Source organism: Jaculus jaculus, chromosome 4 (genome assembly GCF_020740685.1).
Source record: "Jaculus jaculus isolate mJacJac1 chromosome 4, mJacJac1.mat.Y.cur, whole genome shotgun sequence".
Lineage (NCBI taxonomy): Eukaryota > Metazoa > Chordata > Mammalia > Rodentia > Dipodidae > Jaculus > Jaculus jaculus.
The window spans coordinates 113,384,761-113,406,165 of record NC_059105.1 but is presented as its reverse complement, the minus strand read 5'-3'; the positions used below and the strand labels follow the sequence as shown (position 1 = coordinate 113,406,165).

The following is a 21,405-nucleotide window of genomic DNA, read 5'->3' as shown; positions in this document are numbered from 1 at the left end:
CGCCTATGCCTGGCTGCTAAAACATCCCCAGACTGGGCAATTTCTACCCTACAGTGTTCTTTCTTACAGGAAAGACGTACAAGAGTTACTCTATGTGGTTAACTGCCTACATGGCACTGTTTTATTATGTTTATACCTTAAATAAACTTTGGTTCAGGCTTTGAAACCCTCGAGAGGCTCATAAGCATGGAATTTGGCTTTTTTGTCATTTTCTTCCCTAGGAACTCTGGCTCCACACAAATCTTGTTACATTTGTTTTTGCGTGACCCAGACAGACCCCTCCCTCTGTTTCCCTTTTCTGGTTCTCATTGTCTTATGAGTCCTTTAGCATTTTATGAACCTAATCATGTTTCATATGCTGCTATTAATCCTTCAGACTCCTAGAGTCTCTCCTACCTCATAAAGAGCATATCCCACCATGGGGCTTGGTGAAGCAACAAAGGCCCAGTACCAATCTTGAAGTCTCTGATGAGTCGGCTTCTTTCGTCAATCTCTTGTGAACACAGTCCTATATGGTCCAGTAAACTGCAACAAAAACAATCACTGATATAGCAGCCTTAGAAACATTTGTCTTTCCTCAACTGTCTTACAGACTCTGATATTCACAAGGACGTCAGCTGGTCATAACCAAGTGTCCCTAGTGGCTTGTATTTTCTCAAAACTTTGTTTAAATAACAATGTGCAAAAGCGTATGTACTTTATATGATTCCATTTCTGTAAACTTAGTTTGGTTAGGAGGTATGTGTGCAGTCTTTGCATTTACAATAGTTTACATGAACCACCTGAAATGCTTTTCAACCGCTAAGTAGCCGACATTTCCTGGGACGATGCAGCGTCAGGCACCTATGTCGGAGGGATTCCTAAGGGTCCGCTTTCAGGCCGCACCAACGGATCAAAGATCAAAGATCAAAACACTACCGCCAGCCCGGCCACGCCTCCCTGAACGCCACGCCCACTTCCGGTCGTGGCTCCCGCCCACCCCGCGTGATTGATGCTCTCTGGGCCTCTCCCCGCCCATCTGTTCTGGATCTGCGCTGTACCTCGGTTCCGCCGCCGACTGGCTTTCGCGGTGTATTTGTTTTGCGACGCTGTCGTGGTCTGCGCGCTTTACGGCCGTGGGGACGTAGAGAGCGGGCAACTGGGCCACTTGGGCGAAGGAACAGGGCCGGCGGGCGAAGTTAATGCCCGGCGGCGGGGCGATCTCGGCCCCTTGCCGGCTTCTCTCAGCTGCGGAGCCCAGGGGAACTCGTGAAGCGTCGGCGTTCAGGGGCGGCCCCGGGCCGGGGAGTGGAGGCTCTGGAGGCCCCGCGGGCAAGATGAGCCTGACCCCGAAGGAACTCTCGAGCCTCCTGAGCATCATCTCCGAGGAGGCGGGCGGCGGCAGCACCTTCGAGGGCCTGTCCACCGCTTTCCACCACTACTTCAGCAAGGCCGACCACTTCCGCCTGGGCTCGGTGCTGGTGATGCTGCTGCAGCAGCCGGACCTGCTGCCCAGCGCGGCGCAGCGCCTCACGGCGCTCTACCTGCTCTGGGAGATGTACCGCACCGAGCCGCTCGCCGCCAACCCCTTCGCGGCCAGCTTCGCACACCTGCTCAACCCCGCGCCGCCCGCCCGCGGCGGCCAGGAGCCCGACCGGCCTCCGCTCTCAGGTACCCGCGAAGCCAGCTGCGCCGTGGCCCGCCTGCGCCTCCGGGCGTCACTGGTCAGGAAACTTAGCCCCTTTGGGAGAAGGCCGTCCTCCCCACACTCGAGGGAAGTGGTAGCTAAATTGCAAGTTTGTTACAAATACGTGGCACCAAAATTACTCATCTCAGCCGTTTCAAATCATTTTTCAATGTTAACTCGTTTTTTAGTCGTTTATTATTGTCAAATCCTAAGGTCTATGAAGTTATAACTAACAACTCTTGATCTGTCCCCGTTTTTAAGTCACAGAGCACTCACCAAGGGAAGTCCATATTGAGAACCCAAGGAGTACTTGGGTGGATATGAACATTACACAGCGCATAATGATTTTGCAGCTCCTGCCTTGGTCTGTTATAGTGGGATGCTGGCAGAAGATAGAAGGTAGCTTTGGATTTCGACTTAACAGACGCATGTCGTCTAGGTTTATTGCAGAATATATACTTTCGTAGCAGTATTGGTGAGATTAAAAGCAGATTCGATGCTAAGACCCCACCCCCCAAAAACAAAACAAAACAACAACAACAAAAAAGCTTTGGTCTGCTTCAGGGCGAGGGATCAAACCCAGGATCTTCTAGATGCACCTACTCCAGCTGCATTCTCTGCATTCTACAGGCTAGGCATAGAGAGGATAAGGGTTTTGGTAGGACTGCAGAACTTTGTTGCCTCTGGATCTACAGCATTCTTCTTGCCTTTCTGCACAACCCTTTCTCCTAAGGACTGAGATACCCTGAGGGTAGAGGTACTTTTCCTTGGCTTTCTGGAAATTAAGTTATGACTTCCCAGAAAGTGAATGCAACACCACTGTCAGATCCAGCCAGTTTGTTAGAGGCAGGGACAATATGGGATTTAGGTCCAAAGTCCTTTGATTTCCTTTGCAGGTTAGGCAAACCATCCTGTCATATGTCATTCTCAAATACAGTGTCTTCCTATACCTAGTTCATATGTACTACTGTAAACAGTGAAGGGGGGTCTATTGCCAAGGAAGGAATCCGTGGATCACACCTCTTCAAGCAGAAGAGGTGTGCTCTGGTAGGTGGATGGGGATTCGATTATTAAAAAATCCTGTAGTGATGTAGAAGTTTAATTCTATGCAAACAGGTCAAGTACTGTGATTAGATTTACATGCTAGAAATGTAATAATGTTAAGGGGGAGAGAGTGTGATTGAGGATTGGAAGGGGCTAAAATGGGTGGTGCATGTCTGATCACTGACAAGGGAATTAAAAGTAAGCAGTCTTCCACCCCACCCCCCACAAAAACCAGGAACTCCTGTTGTCTGGGCAGGAGAGGAGGGGATGCAGTCTGGCTCCCAGATGGAATCCGAGGGTGTGGTGCATGCTAGATGAAGCCAGGTGTGCTCTGGAATATTGCAGGTTGAGAGCGGGCTTGGTGAACAAGTGAATTATGTGACAAAAGGCAAAATGGAGCCTGTGGGGAGTGTAGCTGCACTTTGTATCTAAGCAGGTGTGTTGATACTGATTGCTTCCTTCTAGCTTTTCAACTTCTACACAAACACTTTCTTAGACAGAAAAGCAAACCCAGGGCCCCATACATGCGAGGCAGACACACTACCAACTAAGCTATGTCTCCAGTTTCCAGAAAACTATTCCTTAATGCTAGCATATATAAGCTTGATCCTTTGCAAGAATTGAAGCACTTTTAAAAATATTTTTATTTATGAGAGAATGGGCGCACCAGGGTGACTATCCATTGCAAATGAACTCCAGACACATATGCCACCATGTCCATCTGGCTTATGTGGGTTGTGGGGAATTGAACTTGGATCCTTAGGCTTCACAGGCAAGCTCCTTAACCACTAAACCATCTCTGCAGCCCTGAAGCACTTTTAGAACACATTTTTAAAAAAAATTATTGATTTTTAGAACATAACATTTTAAAAAATATTTTATTTTTTATTTGAGAGAGAGAGGAAGGGAGAGAACAGGCACTCCAGGGCCTCCAGCCACTGCAAATGAACTCTAGTTGTGTGCACCCCCTTGTGCATCTGGCTTATGTGGGTCCTAGGGAATTGAACCTTGGTTCTTTGGCTTAGTAAGCAAACGCCTTAACCACTAAGCCATTTCTCCAGTCCAAACACAACATTTTTTTTGTTGTTGTTGTTGGTTTTTCAAGGTAGGGTCTCACTCTTGCTCAGGCTGTCCTCGAATTCACTATGTAGTCTCAGGGTGGCCTCGAACTCCTGGCAGTCCTCCTACCTCTGCCTCCTGAGTGTTGGGATTAAAGGTGTGCGCCACCATGCCCGGCGATAACATTTTTAATCATTACAAAACTCTTCAGTAATAAGTGAGGTAACCCAGGCCCAGAAAGCCAAGCGCCACATGTTCTCTCTCATATGTGGATCCTAGCTACAGATGATTGGGCTTCTGCGTGAGAATGAAAATACTTAGTAGCAGAGGCCAGTAAGTTAAAAAGGAGACATAAAGGGAAGAGAAAGGAAGGGAGGAGGATACTTAATAGGTTGATATTGTATATATGTAATTACAATGATTGTAATGGGGAGGTAATATGATGGAGAATGGAATTTCAAATGGGAAAGAGTGGGGGTGGGGAGGGAGGGAATTACCATTGGATATATTTTATAATCATGGAAAATGTTAATAAAAATTAAAAAATAAAAAATTTTAATAAAAAAACTCTTCAGTGAGAATGGTAGCCCACGCCTATAGTCCCAGCATGTGGGGAGGCTAAGGCAGGAGGATCATGTGAGTTGTGGGCCAGCCTGGACTACAGAGTGAGTTTCAGGTAGCCTGGGCTAGAGAGAGACTCCCCAAAAAATCTTGTTTAATTGATAGTTCTACAGGTGATAGAATTTCAAATGACTTTTATAGTTCATAGATTAATTTGATTAAAAATTATAAAAATATGTAGCTTGAAGTAGCAAATAGCAAATGCTAATTTTACCAGATTAAAGTTAATTTTTCATAGTAGCCATTGGAGAAATTGGTATACATTTCTGTTTGCAGGATTTTTGCCTCCTATAACTCCACCAGAAAAGTTTTTTCTTTCCCAGCTGATGCTGGCACCCCCAAGGGAACTCTTTAAAAAGACACCTCGCCAGATTGCATTGATGGACGTTGGAAACATGGGTCAGTCTGTGGACATCAGCGGGCTTCAGCTAGCCTTGGCCGGTAAGACACAATCAGTGGTTTGGGCATTGTTGTCTGTTTTGGAGATTCTGTACTTAAAATGAAGATCTTTGTAAGATTATTGTGCTAAATGTAATGTATTTCATTTGTAAAAATGCAGATCCTAAGTAGAAGTCAATATTTTTTTGTTAATAAGGTACATAAATTAGAAGTTTTGAGTTTGTTTGCTTTTCCAGTTTTAAAGCAATGCTGGATAAAATTTAGTTGTTTTTTTTTTAACTTGTTTGGTTTTTTGGTTTTTCCAAGGTAGCTCACTCTAGGCTGACCTGGAGCTTAGTCTGTAGTTCCAGGCTGGCCTCAAACTCACAGTGATCCTCTTACTTCTGCCTCCCTAGTGCTGGGATTAAAGACATGTGCCACCACACTGAGAACTTTTGACAATTTTAAAAAATATTACATTTTTATTTATTTATTTATTTGAGAGAGACACAGAGAGAAAGATGCAAATAGAGAGAGAGAAAGAGAATGGGCGTGCTGGGATCTCCAGCCACTGCAAATGAACTCCAGATGCATGTGTCACCTTGTGCATCTGGCTTTATGTAGGTACTGGGGAATTGAACAGGGGTTCTTAGACTTTGCAGGCAAATGTCTTAACCAATAAGCCGTCTCCCATGCCCCTTTTAACTTTTGATGTGGATAAAGGTCTGTAAAGACAGTTTACAACATTTTTTCAGATATAGAAAAATCCTCCTTAAAGTGCAAGGGAATCTTATAGGACTATAAATAGCCAAAACAGAATGCTGTTGGCATCCTTTTTGAAAACCTTTTGCCTATATATGTGGGGATATTTTTCCTGTGCTGTTTTGCCTCCTTATGTATTTTGTCTCATTATGTATGTCTGTCTTTATGTTAATACCCACATTGTTTTACTTGCTGTAACCTTGCATTTAAATTTGAATTTAGGAATTGTGAGACATCTGTTTCCCGATTGCTTTGGCAAATTCTGTCATGTGATAAACAAATGAATGAGGGCTCTTGAGGCACACATCCTGCTATGACAGGAAATCATGGAGAACCTTCTTGCACTGGTATCAAAGGAGCTCCCAGGGTTCTGGAGGATGAGTGGCTACTGCTTGCTTGCCTGCTTTACTTAAGATGGTCTTACCACTGGAGAGTGATTCATAAAGAGAATCATAATTCATAGCCAGATTGAAACATTATGATTTGGTGTTTTGCCAATAATCCCCATGGTTTTTAAACTTAAAACAAAATTGTATGTGTGTGTGAGAGAGAGAGAGAGAAAGAAGCAGGTATAGAGAGACAGAATGGTTGCTCCAGGGCCTCCAGCTGCTGCAAATGAACTTCAGATGCATTTGCTACCTTGTGTGTATGTCTTGCTTACATAGGTTCTGGGGGAATGAACCTGGGTCCTAAGCTGTCTCTCCAGCCCCTTTTAAACTTTAAAAAAAGTTTTTTTCGTTTATTTATTTATTTGAGAGTGACAGAGAAAGAGACAGAGAGAGAGAGAATGGGCTGGGCGCGCCAGGGCTTCCAGCCACTGCAAATGAACTCCAGATGCGTTCGCCCCCTTGTGCATCTGGCTAATGTGGGTCCTGGGGAATCATGCCTTGAACAGGGGTCCTTAGGCTTCACAGGCAAGCGCTTAACCACTAAGCCATCTCTTCAGCCCCCCTTTTAAACACACGTGACAGTTGGCTTCTGACATAAGGTGACATTTTGATAAACTTTTGTTTTCAAAGGGCACACTTATTATATATCCTATTGATAAACTGCCTTTTCTTTTGAAATATTTGAATCTTTTTGGAGTGGGGGTTGAGTTTTTGAAGTAGGATCTCACTGTAGCCTAGGCTGACCTGGAATTTACTATGTATTCTCAGGCTGGCCTTGAACTCACAGTGATTCTCCTATCTCAGCTTCCCCATTAGATTAGAGATGTAAGCCACCATGCCATGCTCTTCTGAATCTTTTAAAATCTGTGTATTAACAGTAGAATTTTGGCTGCTTTCTGAGCCCAAGAGAAATATTTTTTAAGAGTTTAAGTTTGAAGACACACAAAAGGTATTCACTAGCTACCAGTGTATATTGCATCTAATAAAAGAATAAATGATTTTTTTTTCTTAACAGAAGGTAGTTTAAAACTGTATAGAGAGATGATCTGCAAGACTATTTGCCTTACCTTCAGAGGTGATGTGCATTTTGAGGATTCTAACTTTTATTAATAAAGTGAGACTCATTCTGATCTCCCTTTGAATGTAAGCTAGTCCAGGAGAGCTTTGAAATATATCAAGTACAGGAAGGCGTGGCTAAGCCTGCTGCTATCCTGCCAGTCCACCCAGACTAAAGCTGTCTCCATCCCTTTCTTCTCATGTCCACTGCACCTCTCCTGAGCTAGCTACCCAAGTCTGTGCAAAGACTAAATCAGAAGTGTCTTAACAGTAGGATTTGCAGACCAAAGGTATGTTTGTGGATGGTGCAGTTTTTGTTTTCTAAACATTAAAAACACAAGCGAACAGGTTAAATTTTAATGATTCTAAGGCATAGAGATTTGACATTAATAATTCAAAAATTTCATTGAAAATTCCTAACAAATACTATTTCCTAGATTACCACACAACTTAACCATGTAATTTGTTTTCTAAATCTTGGTTAATTGTATTCTATCTACTTTCTTTGATTTCTATGATCTTAGATGAAAAATGACATTGAGTTTTAGTATTTTTCATATTAAATGAACAACATTATGTTGAATGTCTAAGGCATCATTTCATATGGCTGATTTTCCACTCAGTTGATGTTCTATTGACTTACAAAGCTCTTTAATCAGAAATTTAGTCATGTGTTTTAAAAAGGACAAATCTGAAGTGTGGTACTTCATACAGCATACATTCACAGCTTCAGAAATTATAAACTCCACATGGGGTAACCACCATCTAGGTTAAGAAATTCATTATTTCCAGGCATGATGGCATGCTTAAAGTCCTCGTTACCCAGGAGGCTGATTTGAGAGGATTCTTTGAGCCCAGAAGTTCAACACTAGCTTGGACGATGTGAGACCCTATCTCAAATGAAAACAGAAACAAGAGTTGAACATTTTTAGGGGCTGGAGGGTTGTTTCTGCTTTTGTGATGATCTCTCCTGTTCCCTCTTGAGCATGCCTAAGTTTTCATTTTGCATGTCCTTGAACTTTATAATGAGTCATACTATATTTATTCCTGTGCTGTTCTCGTATATTACTTAAAAGTAGAATCCATACTAGCAGCATGAAGCTGCACTTGTTACCCTTCCTCACTGTTCTGGTGCATTCATGTACTGCAGGTCCAAGTCCCTGGTGAGCAGAATACTGCTGTGAACATTCGCATACATTCCCCTAGGCATATGTGAAAATATTTGTTCTGCTGGAAAGATGCACGGTGTGAAATTTTATGAGACAGATGCCTTACCACTTGGCTACTGCCCTGGCACATATGAAACTTTGGATCGTATCAAATGTTTTCCAAAGTTCCCTGTTACTTTTCCTTTTCAGTAGCACTGTAAGTTACCTTCCATCTGCTCTAAATTTGATGTTAGATTTATTAATTTTTGCCAAACTGGTGGGTATATAAGAGTGTATTGTGCTTTAACTGAACTTTCCCTGGTTCCTAACATCTTTTCAGATGCTTATTAGCCTTTCATGCAGTTCTGTAAACTGCCTGCTAAAATCATTAGTCATCCTAATATTATTTCGGTTAGTATTGTATGAGAATTAGATATATTTCATACCCCCACTCTCTTCATAGTGTCCTCAATTTTATTTATTTATTTTTTTGTTTTTGCTTTTCCAGGTGGGGTTTCACTCTGATCCAGGCTGACCTGGAATTTTAATTCACTCTGTAGTCTATGGGTGGCCTCTAACTCACAGTGATCCTCCTCTGCCTCCCAAGTGCTGGGATTAAAGGCATGCACCACCACGTCCGGCTTGTGTCCTCAGTTTTAAAGTGCCTCTTCCCTGGTTTGCAATAGGTTCTCAGGTAGTCTAGGCTGACTTTGGATTCCTAAGATCCTCCTTCACTTTCCACCTGCTAGGGTTACAGCATGTACTACATGCCTGGATTAAAAAGTTTCCTATCTAAACCTCTTTCAGAACGCCAGTCTGAATTGCCAACCCAAAGTAAAGCTAGCTTCCCGAGTATTCTCAGTGATCCAGACCCGGACTCTTCTAATTCTGGATTTGACAGCTCAGTTGCCTCTCGGATCACAGAATCTTTAGTCAGTGGACCAAAACCACCTATTGAAAGTAGGTATACATATTTATATATATAAATTAATTTTATGATTCTGGTTTTATTTTAGGTACATTCCCTGGAACTTTGCAGTCTAAGATAATCTTAATCTTGTTTTCATTGCTAATGTGAAATGTCCTACTGTAGTGTCTAGAGAGATTATCAATAAAATTCAGTTTTTCAAAAAACCAAGTTACATACCTGTCATGTATACATGAAGATACAATTTGTACAATTTTTGGTGCGTGTAATGGTATGTGTGATGTATGTGGCTGTGCACGCATATGCGGAGGCCAGAGGAGAATGTTGGGTGTTCTCCTGTATTATGCTTCTGCTTTAATTCTTTGAGATAGAACCTCTTTCTGAACCTGGTGCTACCGTTTTTGGTCAGACTGGTTGATTGGCGAGTCCCAGAAATTCACCTCTCTCGTCTCTCCATGAGATTAGCGTTACAGGTGTGTATGACTATGCCCAGCTTTTCACATGATCCTAGGGATCATACTCAGGCAGTTTCAAGCTCCCTCAGGCCTTCATGCTTGTTCAGCAAGCCTTTTTAACCTGCTGAGACATCTACCCATTCCCCCCGCCTTTTGCTTTTTTGAGACACTGTATAGCACAGGTTGGCCTTTAACTCATGTTACTGAGAAGGATCTTGAGCTCCTAATCCTCCTGCCTCAAGCTCCCAAGTATTGAGCTCACAGGTGTGCACAACAACTAGCTTTTTTAGTTAGGAATCGAACCCAGGGCTTCATGCATGCAATGAAAGCACTCTACCAGGTGAAGTATATCCCTATCCTCTGAAATGAATTTTTTTATTAGCTAGTTTTTTGTTGCTGGGATAAAATGGCCAGTCAAAAGTAGCATACAGTTTCTAGGGGAAGTCTATCATGGTAGATGCAGGAAACCAGCTCACTTCATCACATCAGCAAGGAGAAAGTCAAGAGTGCAACGAATGCAGGTGAGGACGGGCTGTAACACTTCAAGGCCCAGGGACACTGCTCCAGCAAGGTTCCATCTCCTAAAGATAAGACAGCCTTCCCAAATAGGTCAGGGATTCAAACATAAGAGTTTCTGAGCCATATGACTATTTTTCTTTAAATGTAAAACTTATTACCCAGTAAAGAGGTAGTTTCATACTTCTTTGCTATCATAACCTTCTAGACTTAATGAAGTTTTACTGGCTTTACAGTCCTCATCTTGCTCTAATTGAAATAAAATACTGAAATATTATAGCTTATAGCTGCATAATTTGGTTTTATAGGCATCTATGTGGTTTTAATGAAGACTTTCTAAATAAGGACATATTCTCCAGATTGTAGTGTTACTATAACTTTGAAACTTGTGACTTCACACCTTTGGTTTATAGTAGCCCTTGGGCATGTGGGCTTAAATGTGAGATTTAAGCTACTCCAAAATATATTTGCACATCCATGACACAATGTTTGTGTTTGCACAGACACAAGTTTGAATTATGTGCCACCATGTGCAAAGTGTATCACTCGTAAGTGAGTAGAGCAACGTACTGGCCTCTTCACCTCACATTAGTATTTCTTATAAAGTGGTAAAGACTTTATTATCGTAAATGGTCTGAGAGATTCAGATAGCCCTGGGTACATATCTGGATAGATAAGTGGACATCTCGTCATCTTTAGTAAATTTTGCAGCAAAGTTGCTTTTCTTGAGACTTGCCATTTGGATAGGGCACCACTGGCTACCTGGAGTTAAGCTCTAAATGCATGTCATGAGGTATGGAAACTCAGCTTTTATTTTTTGCCTTTTGTCTATATAGAAACCAGCCAAGTATGATGTCTGTTCACAGAAGTTCTAACCATTTATTCCAGTGAATTAAGCTGGGGGTATAGCTCAGAGCACTTGTATATGAGGCCCAGGTTCAATTCCCAGTACTGTCAAGGTTAGTTACATGAAATAGTTGAGTTGAAATTTTTTCTTTTGCTTTTGTCTTATGAACATATAGTGTTTGTGAATTATGAGATCCATGAAAGACTACATATTCATTTGAAAATGTCAAAAATCAATCAGTACTTTTGTTATGTGAGATGTAGACGACTTCTACTCACCTCAGATAGAGATTGCTGACAAATCAAAGAAAGAATTCCATCCAAGTCCAGCTTGGTCAATAAATGAAGCTTTTTGGGTTACTTACAGGAATATGGGTGACTCAAAGTCATCTAAGCCACTGGGATATCCCTTAGGGTACATATAGTCAGCTTCACACCAGTGAGTCCTGTCAATCTTTTGTGTACGCCCTAGCACTCAAGGCCTCACAAGCAGCTGGGGCAGAAGTGAGTAGTGACCTCTTCTTCCCTTCTGGAAGGTATGTTAATGTTAAGCCTCACTATCATACCTTTAATTATCCACTGCATTATTTTACCTATTATGCCACAGCTTCAGGCCAACGTCTTTTGCAGGTCACCACAGTCCTGCTTCATGATGGAAGTAGTCATATGTTGTGATTTGAATCATGTGTTTTGAATACTTGGTCTTCAGTGGAGCCTTACTGGAGGATGTGTTAAGGGCAGGCTCAGGGGTGTTACAGCCAGCTCCCCATTGTCAGAGCTTGGCTCACTCTCCTGCTGTTGGCAGGGTGGTTCATGTTCGGCCTCTGCTCCACCAGCTTTTCCCTTGAGACTATCAAGCAAAATAAAAGCCTTGCCTCCCATCAGCTGCTTTTGGTCGAGTACATTATGTCACCATGCCTATCAGGAGGATCCACTACAGCATCTGTCACATTGTTCCATCAGTTAAGATTTGCAAAACAAAATATGGTGACTAAAAGATTAATAGTACTTTATTTTCTCACCAAAAAACTTACCTGTCTTTTGCTCCTGAGTAGGCATGCTTGGATTAAGTCAATTTATGGCCATCATTTTCTCTCCTACAAAAGGTGATAGGTTTTTGGTCTGTCACGTTTGGGGATTATGTTGGCATTGTGTTATATTCTGAGTGAAACTCTGAATTTATATCATTCCTATTTGAAGCATGAGAATTTTATCACATGCATCCTTCTTATGGGCATTTTTGTACTTCAGAGTGAAATGAGTGAGTTGTGCAGATGTTAACTCATTGAAAGAAGCAGTCATTCATTACTACTCTTGTTACAGGCCATTTTCGGCCAGAGTTTATCCGCCCACCACCGCCTCTCCACATTTGTGAGGATGAACTGGCCTGGCTAAATCCCACAGAGCCTGACCATACAATTCAGTGGGATAAGTCTATGTGTGTTAAGAATAGCACTGGTGTGGAGATCAAACGAATCATGGCAAAAGCATTCAAAAGCCCTTTATCTTCTCCCCAACAAACACAGGTATGTACTGCAAATACTTTTTCAAGTTTAATCCAGCATGAATTTATTTTTTCTTTTTCCGTAAAGTGGCAAATGAGCAAAAAGCTAATCTTGTCAACATGAGCCAGTAGTAAGAAGTCTCGGACGTTCAGGGGAATCTTTGAAGCCTTGTTCTTCCGGATTTTCTTGACTTGCACTGGTGGGGCAAGAGGTCTGATGAGTAAGTGTTCACACTTCTGATCATTTTGTCTCGGAGAGGTGGGATAGTGTCTTCACTTTTTGGCACTATTCGGCTACATTCTGTTGATTTATGCACTGTTGCATTTAAACTAGGATATAACTCTTCTGAGTATAGGTGGAATTAACATTTTATAGAAGGGAAAAATGAGGCCCATGGAGGGTGAACTAGACCTCAACATACACTGATTGGTAGATTTGACATGAAAGATATCTCCTGTTGCCCAAGGTCAAGATTAGGTAGCTCCCATAAGGAAAAGGCAGGGGATTCAGGGTATGAATTTTGTTCAGTTTGCATTTACAACTTAAAATTGGTAGTCATCTCCAATTCAGTTTATCATCAAAAGATATTTTCAAAGTGAAGTAGTGACAGCTGTTTGTTGTCTGTTATACTGAAATTGTTCACTATAGAAAACACAAAGAAAATTACACAAAACTTAAAGAAAGTAGGCATGGTGGTGTATGCCTTTAATCCTAGCACTTAGGAGGTGGAAGCAGGAAGATCAGGAGTTACAAGGCTAGCCTGGGCTACCTAAACCCTGTGTCCCTCCCCCCAGAAGTTAAGTTTTAAATTTCTATTTGGTTAATAAAATGTTTCTGAGGATACCTACTGGGATTTCCAAGTGTATGGTGTGACATGAACTGTAAACTGAAGTTTCCCAGGTACAAGGCTTGCAGTTATTCCTGTCTTGCCCCTTTCCTAGATATTTATGTTTTTACCTACGTGAGGGGGCATATGGCTGTTACTTAAAGTTTTGATACTAGGTTTTATTGTGGAGCCCAGGTTAGTCTTAAGTTTGTGATCCTCCTGCCTCAGCCTCTAGTGCTAATTTTATAGGTATGTCCCATCACACCCAAGTTGGCTTGGGTTTGTTGGAAGAACTAGTTAGAAAATATTTTTGGCTATAAGTGGGTGACAAAAAAATCTCCAATAGACTGAGATGATACTGTTATAACCAGACAGTACTGTATTCAACTAGACAAAACTGAGACTAGTTTCATGGTTAAAGTAGGAATCACTAGATTCACAGATTGTCACTTTTATCCTCAAAATTCCAATCTAAATATGTCAGGACAAAAAAAAAGCAAAGAGAAAAAAAAATATGTCAGGACATACTGAACTTGGTTTTCAGGTTTCAACAAAAGTAGTTTCATGTAATATACTTGGGTTTTATATGCAGGAGGAAATTTTCCAATGTGATTCAACAACCTCTCTTTTAAAATTTGGTTTTCTTTAGCTCCTTGGTGAGTTGGAAAAAGATCCCAAACTTGTTTATCATATTGGCCTCACTCCAGCCAAACTTCCAGACCTAGTTGAAAACAACCCTCTAGTTGCTATAGAAATGTTATTGAAACTTATGCAGTCAAGTCAGATCACTGAGTATTTCTCCGTCCTGGTCAACATGGATATGTCCTTACATTCAATGGAAGTTGTAAATCGGTAAGTTTCCATATTTTATCAAGTATTTGGGGATACATAAGTACTGGTCAAATGATACAAGAGGGAAATGCTGTCAGTTTTATTTTCCTTATATTAACCCAGGCTTGGGGAGATGGATTAATGATTAAAGCACTTGCTTGCAAAGCCTGCCAGTTTTCCAGTGCCTATGTAAAGCCAGACACACAAAATGGCATGTGTCTGGAGTTCATTTGGAGTAGCAAGAGGCCCTAATACACCCATATTCTCATTCATTCATTCATTCTCTCTTCTGCACATGCAGTTTTTTTTTTTTTTTTTTTTTTTTTTTTGTTTTTTTAACTAGAGAAAGGGTGTAGAGATGGTTCACTGATTTAAGCAATTAAAGGCACTTGCCTGCAAAGCTTGCTGGCCTGGATTTGATTCCTTATTACCACGTAAAGCCAAATGCACAAAGTGGCACATGCATCTGGAGTTTGTTTGTTTAAAGGGGCAAGAGGCCCTGGTACACATTCTCTTTCTTTCTCAAAAATATTTAAAAAATAAAAAAGATAAACTCTGAGCTCTAGTGTCTACCACACATGAGGTTAGCCCATCATGGTAGAATTTCAATATATTTAGTGTTAGTAGTAAGTATAAGTGAAACCAGTTGCTGAAATATACTTCCAATATAGTTTATATCCTGCAAACTTATGGAAGTAGATGCTACATTATTTTTCCTTGGCAGCTAATAGCTGTAGCATGAAAGAGTGGATAAGAGCAGGACTTCTAAGCATGCTGTTATGGAGATTGCGTTTACCTTCTCCCAACCCTTCCTTGACTCTTCAGTCTCATCACCACTGACTGTCAGTGAAACAATACATGATACCCTGTTAACATGTTCTGTATAGCTAGCATACCATATTTTCCTTAGGTGAGCTTGAGGGGCCTCTTGCTTTACTGAGGTCCAGATCTGCTTAATGTAATCCTGATTTCAAGTTTGTATTTTATACAGTCAAAGAAAGATTTTTAATAATCAGCCCCCTCTAATGTATCCCAGTGTATCCTGGGATGAACTTGAGCCAAGCACAGAATTCTTACATCACTCCAATTCTTTTTTATATTTATTTATTTATATTTTAAACTTTTTGTTGACAACTTCCAAAAATACAAATATACCATGATCACAATCCCCTCCCCTACTCTAATTCATAAACATTTCATATAATCCTTTGGAAAATACTGGTCTTGGCTTTCAAATCTATCAACTTTGGTTGTCAGCCTTCATTCCTTTTGTCACATAGCAGTTAGGTCTTCCCTGCAGTGTTACTGTGCTGTTCCTTAGTTTTGACCATGCATGCCATCTATTTACTCCATTTTCAAGAAAGTCTTTCTCAGTATCCATTTTAGTCATTTACATCTTTCTCGGCGTCATGTTACTTTTCCCAAAGCTCACAGTTATTAACACCTGGTTGTATGCTGTGCTGTTTATATACTATCTACACTTCCTCTTAGGAACACTGCTTTTATAGCTCTTACATGTCATAGGAATTTCCTAAGATGAAAATAACTGCCAAGGTTGTTGGAGCTTGGAGGAGACTATGGCTTACAATGACTTAACCAAAACGATTCAGGGACCTAATGCTTAAACAAACCATTACCTACTGAGTAACTACACTGTGAGATACTAAGTACAGATTTAACAGAAGTGGCACTGGCTCTTGGACTTATTTGCCAAAGAATATTTAAAACTAGGGAGTTGTACTACTTATCAGAAATTTTCACCAGATGACCACAGGAAATTTTTTACTTGGTGATAAATTAGCAACTACAACTAACAGCCCACATTTTATTTTATGAAACAGACTAACTACAGCTGTTGATCTACCTCCTGAATTTATTCACCTTTACATATCAAATTGCATCTCTACTTGTGAGCAAATTAAGGACAAATACATGCAGGTTAGTAGAAATGTTTATAAATTTTATTAATATCCAACAGGAAAACAGGCAGACTAAAACTTTTTTTTTTCCTCCCCAGAATCGTTTGGTGCGTCTTGTGTGTGTGTTTCTCCAGTCCTTGATCCGTAACAAAATTATTAATGTGCAGGACTTGTTTATAGAAGTGCAGGCCTTCTGTATTGAATTCAGCAGGATACGAGAAGCTGCAGGCCTATTCCGGTTGCTGAAGACACTGGATACTGGGGAAACACCTTCAGAAACCAAAATGTCAAAATAATACCTCTCCCGATTGCTTAACCATATTGTGATTAGTTCCTAAAGCTTTTCAGTGGACCGATTGTTTCGTCTAATGAATATAAATGTCACTTTATTTACTTAATGTCGTTTTCCTTTTTCTACATTACTTTCTTTTTTTTTTTTCCCTCGGTGCTAAGGACCGAACCCAGGGCCTTGCCTAGCAAGCGCTCATCCACTGAGCTAAATCCCCAACCCCTATATTACTTTCTTATATAGATGGGGTTTGGGTCATTTTTTGTCTTGCTTATGACAATCGATAGCAGTAATGGTTATTCCATAAACATTTAAGAAAGCAGATGGGTGTTAAGACACTTTTTAGTACAGTTCCTGTTTTTGCTTAAAAGACAAGCTACAGGCTTCTGAAAAACCAAGACTGGTTTTTGTGGGTTCCAATATTAAAAGTGTTAAATGAGTAAGAGGGGACATTTGTAAGAATTTATGATACTGTCTTGTGGGAGCAGCTGGGTACAGCTCTTCTCATTTGGTATAATCTGAGCCAAGGACACAGCCTTGTAACATGATGAGAACAGAATATATATTTTCTGGGCCTCTTACAAACACAGAGCTGAGGGAGCTTTTCTAGGGTATAATAGGAAAAATGTAAGTCAGTGCTTTGGGAGATCATGTTACCTCTGGGAACCAATGTCTGTTATGGTGTGGGTGTCCGAGACCTAAAAGAGCAAGCAAGGTGGAGCACTGTGGACAGTAATAATGCCTTCTATTCAAATTCTTGATGGTATATTTAAATTTACAGGGAAAAGATCCTGTTAGTAGGAATTAGCCTCTTCTCTAGCACTTAGCAGAAGTTAAAGGAAAACAAATGGGGTTTTACAAGTATAAGGGACAATCTTGTAACATTAGAGAAGGAGCAGTATGCTTAGATTTATAACCAGTCATCCATCTAAATTTTTCTTGTGAAAGATTAATGGGTACATCTGCTTAGAGTAAATGATGACCTGAGCCCACATAAGAGAAGACATTTCCTCAGACAACTTAAAACAATAGGACACTACTGCGTTCTCTCAATGCCTAAGGGCCACCTTCATTTTGCAGACTGGCAATTGGGGAAAAGAACAGCTCACCACTGAAAAGCTTTTGGAATGACAGTTTCAAAAACTGTCACTGTTAGAAACAACTACCTTAGCGGAACACCCAATTGATTCTCTAGCAAAATATAACAGTGAAGCTGAAGCCAACAGCACAGAACTGGAATTCACGACACTCCAGAATCTTATCTAACATGCTGGCATCATCACATTCTTGTTATACTCAGCACAAGAGAGAGCATTTCACCAGGCTTATGGCTATTTTAGTGAAGCTGCTAACAAAAACATAAAATATGCAAAAATAAAACCAAAAAACAACCCCCCCCCAAACAAAACCCATGTTGCTAAATACACCATGCAAAGACTTCATTGCTGCTGAGAACTGCAACAAAAACACATTCCCCTTGTTCAAAATACATGTTGGGCAACTCAAACTTTTTTTTATGACTTTGCACATCTGTAAACAAAAGCATGCGATGACTGGAGTTACAAATAAAATTCTCAAATATGGACTTTGCAAATAACGAGGCTCAAAACCACAATCTCAGTATACAGACCTGGAGTTCTGCTACTCAGACCAGACTGAAGAGGGTTCTTAAACCAAAAGTTTAAGGCAGCCTGGACACATAACAACAAGAGAAGAGTTTCTCTAAAATAGAATTATAATCCTGAGATTCAGTACATTCCAACTTTAATCCTCAAATCACCTGTTTAAAAAATAAAAATACTATAATTAGTAAAGAGTAGAAAGAAGTTACCTCAAAAGGATATTCAAAATTACTTACATAATACTAACATTTGTACTATGCATTTAAACAACCTTTCAGAAATTGTATCAATTTTCTTATGGACACATACTCATTTAAAACCCAGGCTAGCTTTAGATTCCTGCCCCAGCCTTTTAAGACCTGGGGTTACAGGCATGAGCCATCATGACCAGTTCTTACACATAGTTTGATGGGATGGTTTATTTTAAGCAATATTTTCAATGTTAGCTCCTGAAGATAACAAAGGTATCTGAAAAATTCATGAACAAGAACTTTTTGCTTATTTTTATTTATTTATTTGAGAACAACAGACGTAAAGAGAATGGCTGTGCCAGAGCCTCCAGCCAGTGCAAATGAACTCCAGATGCATGTGCTACCTTGTGCATCTGGCTTACATGGGTCCTGGGGAATCAAGCCTCGAACCAGGGTCCTTAGGCTTCACAGGCAAGCACTTAACTTATAAGCCATCTCTTCAGCCCCGAACAAGAACTTTTTATGTACTCATTAAAATCCTAGCATACTTTGCTTATTATAGATGTTTATATCTGGTCTGTTTTATTCTTATGCAGTCACTACTGCTTGTATCAGGAACATCCCTAAGTTATATCAAATGCCACCCCTGGGCCCACAAAAAGTACTGCTATTTTCATCAGCCCATTCTACAACCTATTGTTTATCAAATAGGACCGACTTCTGTTCCTCACATTTTTAACAAACATGGGCGGCACAGACACTTCTTTTCAGTCCACGATTTTGTCCTACACTTTGCTATCAGAAGAGGAGTTTGTCTAATTGATGGTTGTGTCAGAAGCACAGCATATGAAGTATCTCAAAGCTAGCTCTACATCATGCCAACACTTTGTGCTTACAAAATGGGAAAGTTGGGCTTATCCTTGGCCTTTAAAAACTGCTTTTGACTAAATGTCCTCAATTTCCAGTTAATCATACATACTTAGTAATGTATTTTTCCTTAAGCAAATAATTTCAATGTGTCTAAAATTAGACTTTCTAAATTAAACTTTTTTCTAGGGGAATTTCATGCAAATGGACACAAACTCTCAAAGATCTACTATTACTTTTACAATTCTAGCAGTTCTTTGATATGAGTATATTTAAGATACACAGGTGTCTTCCCAAGCAGGCCCAGTGTCTTTTGAAGGCCACTGATTATTTTTCTTGCAAATACTTTAGTCTCTGGGAAAGCCTTTTTTGGCCATTCCCTTTTTGGAAGCTTCTTTTGGGCAGGAAGCTTCCATCTTAGCATTACTGAGGTCAGACCAATGGTTCGCTTCGGGAGGTTTTGTCATCGTGTACCCACACAGAGAGCAAACTGCTGATGGAGACACTGCAATTCGGCCTTTTATTGTCATCATTCCTCAGTAGCCATAGGGCACAATCTTCTGGGAAAAGCTATAGGTTTAAAACCCCTAAAAATTCAGAATACAAGGAAGTATTACCTGCTATGTGACACTGCTCTTGCACTTTTGTGGCTTCACGGTCTAGAAGTGGGAAGAGGGCAGGCAGAGAACAACAGCAAGTATACAAGAATACTGTTACTTTCACACCATTGCCTGTAATCTTCAAAACATATTTAGAACCAGGAGCAGTGGTGCACGCTTGTCATCTCAGCACGATGGAGGCTGAGGCAGGCAGGATGGTGAATTGGAGGATAGCCTGGGATTAAAAAAATAAAAGTTTCCATACTTTACAGTAATCATTACAAGCAGTTCTTAGTCTAGCACAGAATCCTTTTTTAAAAAGACAGCAAAGGGCTGGAGAGATGGCTTAGTGACTAAGGTACTTGCTAGCAAAGACAAAGGATCCAGGTTCAATTACCTAGTACCTATGTAAAACCAGATGCACAAGGTGGCACATGTGTCCAAAGTTCTTTTGCAGTGGCTGGAGGCCCTGGTGCACCTATTCTCCTCTCCTCACCCCCCCTCAGCGACCAGACTCTTTCTCTCTCGCTCAAATAAAGTATCTTTTTAAAAAGACAAACTAAAACATTCCCCCACACTAGTAAGTCTCTTAAAAGTCAAAGATCTGTTTCAGATAGAATTTGTAGTTTATTTTCCTATTTTCATTGATCACAGAAGTCACTTAACAACTGCTGGAGAAACTAACTTTGAAATTTTGATTAAGATGAATGTTTACAGCACTCGGGAGGCATAGGTAGGAGATCACCATGAGTTCAAGGCCACCCTGAGACTACATAGTGAATTCCAGGTCAGCTTGAGCTAGAGTGAGACCCTACCTTGAAAAAAAAAAAAAAAAAGTTTGAAATTAATTTTCTACTTCAACAGGTCCTATTAATATATATTACAGGGCTGGAGAAATGGTTTAGCAGTTAAGGCACTTGCCTATGAAGCCTAAGGACCCATGTTCAACTCTCCAGATCCCCCACGAAAGCCAGATGCACAAAAGTGAGGCAAGCACAAGGTCACACATGCCCACAAGAGGTGGTGCAAGCATCTGGAGTTCAATTGCAGTGGCTGATGCCCTGGCGTGCCAATTCTCTGTAAAAATAAAAAAGTTAAAAAATGTGTTACATACTAATAATATATAGAGCAATGTATAGAATATTAATAGTAATGTATAGAATATTAATAGATACATACTAATATTAATCTAGCTGTACAGTTTACTTCAATAAAACTTACCAGGTGGGGCTGGGGAGATAGTTTAGTGGCTAAAGACACTTGCTTGCAAAACATGCTGATTCAGGTTCAATTCCCCAGCAATCAGGAAAGGTGGATGCAAAGTGGCAGATAAGTCCAACTGGAAGAGGAGCCAGGAGAATCTGAAGCTTGTGGGTCAGCTAGTCTAACATTCATTTAGTCTGTCAGTTCATTTGCAGCAGCAAGAGTCCCTGCCTCCAGCTAGAACACAGACATCGAAGCTATCTTACCACTTTCACATGCACACTGTAGAACCCAAGTGCACGCACACACACACTAAAAAGCACCCTCAGGTATGGGTGGCTAAAAATCAGAGTATACAAATAGCTTGATTTATACATCTTTCAAAGCTTATTGTTGATATGGCTATAAAGGTGAATTGAGTTGAAAATTATATTTTTTCAGTAAACATTGATTTTTTTCTATAAAGACAAGGCTCATAATAAAAGCAGCAATAAAAGATGCCTTTAATTCCCACTCTTAAAAAAAAGATTAGCGGGCTGGAGAGATGGCTTAGCGGTTAAACGCTTGCCTGTGAAGCCTAAGGACCCCGGTTCGAGGCTCAGTTCCCCAGGTCCCATGTTAGCCAGATGCACAAGGGGGCGCACGCGTCTGGAGTTCGTTTGCAGAGGCTGGAAGCCCTGGCGCG

General features: G+C 40.7%; 1 protein-coding gene, 1 long non-coding RNA gene and 1 other non-coding gene across 3 annotated transcripts; 1 reads left to right on the top strand and 2 right to left on the bottom strand.

Moving 5' to 3' along the window:
• Nucleotides 1–1,087: 1,087 nt before the first annotated feature.
• On the top strand, nt 1,088–16,347 carry Cnot11 (CCR4-NOT transcription complex subunit 11). Its single transcript, XM_004651770.3, has 7 exons — nt 1,088–1,650; nt 4,667–4,831; nt 8,931–9,083; nt 12,192–12,394; nt 13,849–14,051; nt 15,872–15,968; nt 16,048–16,347. Exons 1-7 carry the CDS (start codon nt 1,182–1,184, stop codon nt 16,243–16,245), a joined length of 1,488 nt encoding a protein of 495 aa, XP_004651827.1. The 5' UTR covers nt 1,088–1,181; the 3' UTR covers nt 16,246–16,347.
• On the bottom strand, nt 15,199–19,779 carry LOC123460152. The gene is made up of 3 exons (XR_006636812.1): nt 19,536–19,779; nt 17,869–18,018; nt 15,199–16,219 (listed from the first exon to the last, which is right to left on the bottom strand). It is a non-coding gene; the product is annotated as an uncharacterized LOC123460152 (long non-coding RNA).
• LOC123460540 lies at nt 19,344–19,459 on the bottom strand. Its single transcript, XR_006637083.1, has one exon. It is a non-coding gene; the product is annotated as a small nucleolar RNA SNORD89 (small nucleolar RNA).
• Nucleotides 19,780–21,405: the final 1,626 nt, after the last annotated feature.

Excerpts from the sequence above, each read along its gene's own strand:
- Cnot11 (XM_004651770.3), top strand. The coding sequence starts at position 1,182 with ATGCCCGGCGGCGGGGCGATCTCGGCCCCTTGCCGGCTTCTCTCAGCT. Across the intron at positions 14,052-15,871 it reads TCAATGGAAGTTGTAAATCG|ACTAACTACAGCTGTTGATC; the intron begins GTAAGTTTCCAT and ends TTTATGAAACAG. Across the intron at positions 15,969-16,047 it reads TTAAGGACAAATACATGCAG|AATCGTTTGGTGCGTCTTGT; the intron begins GTTAGTAGAAAT and ends TTTCCTCCCCAG.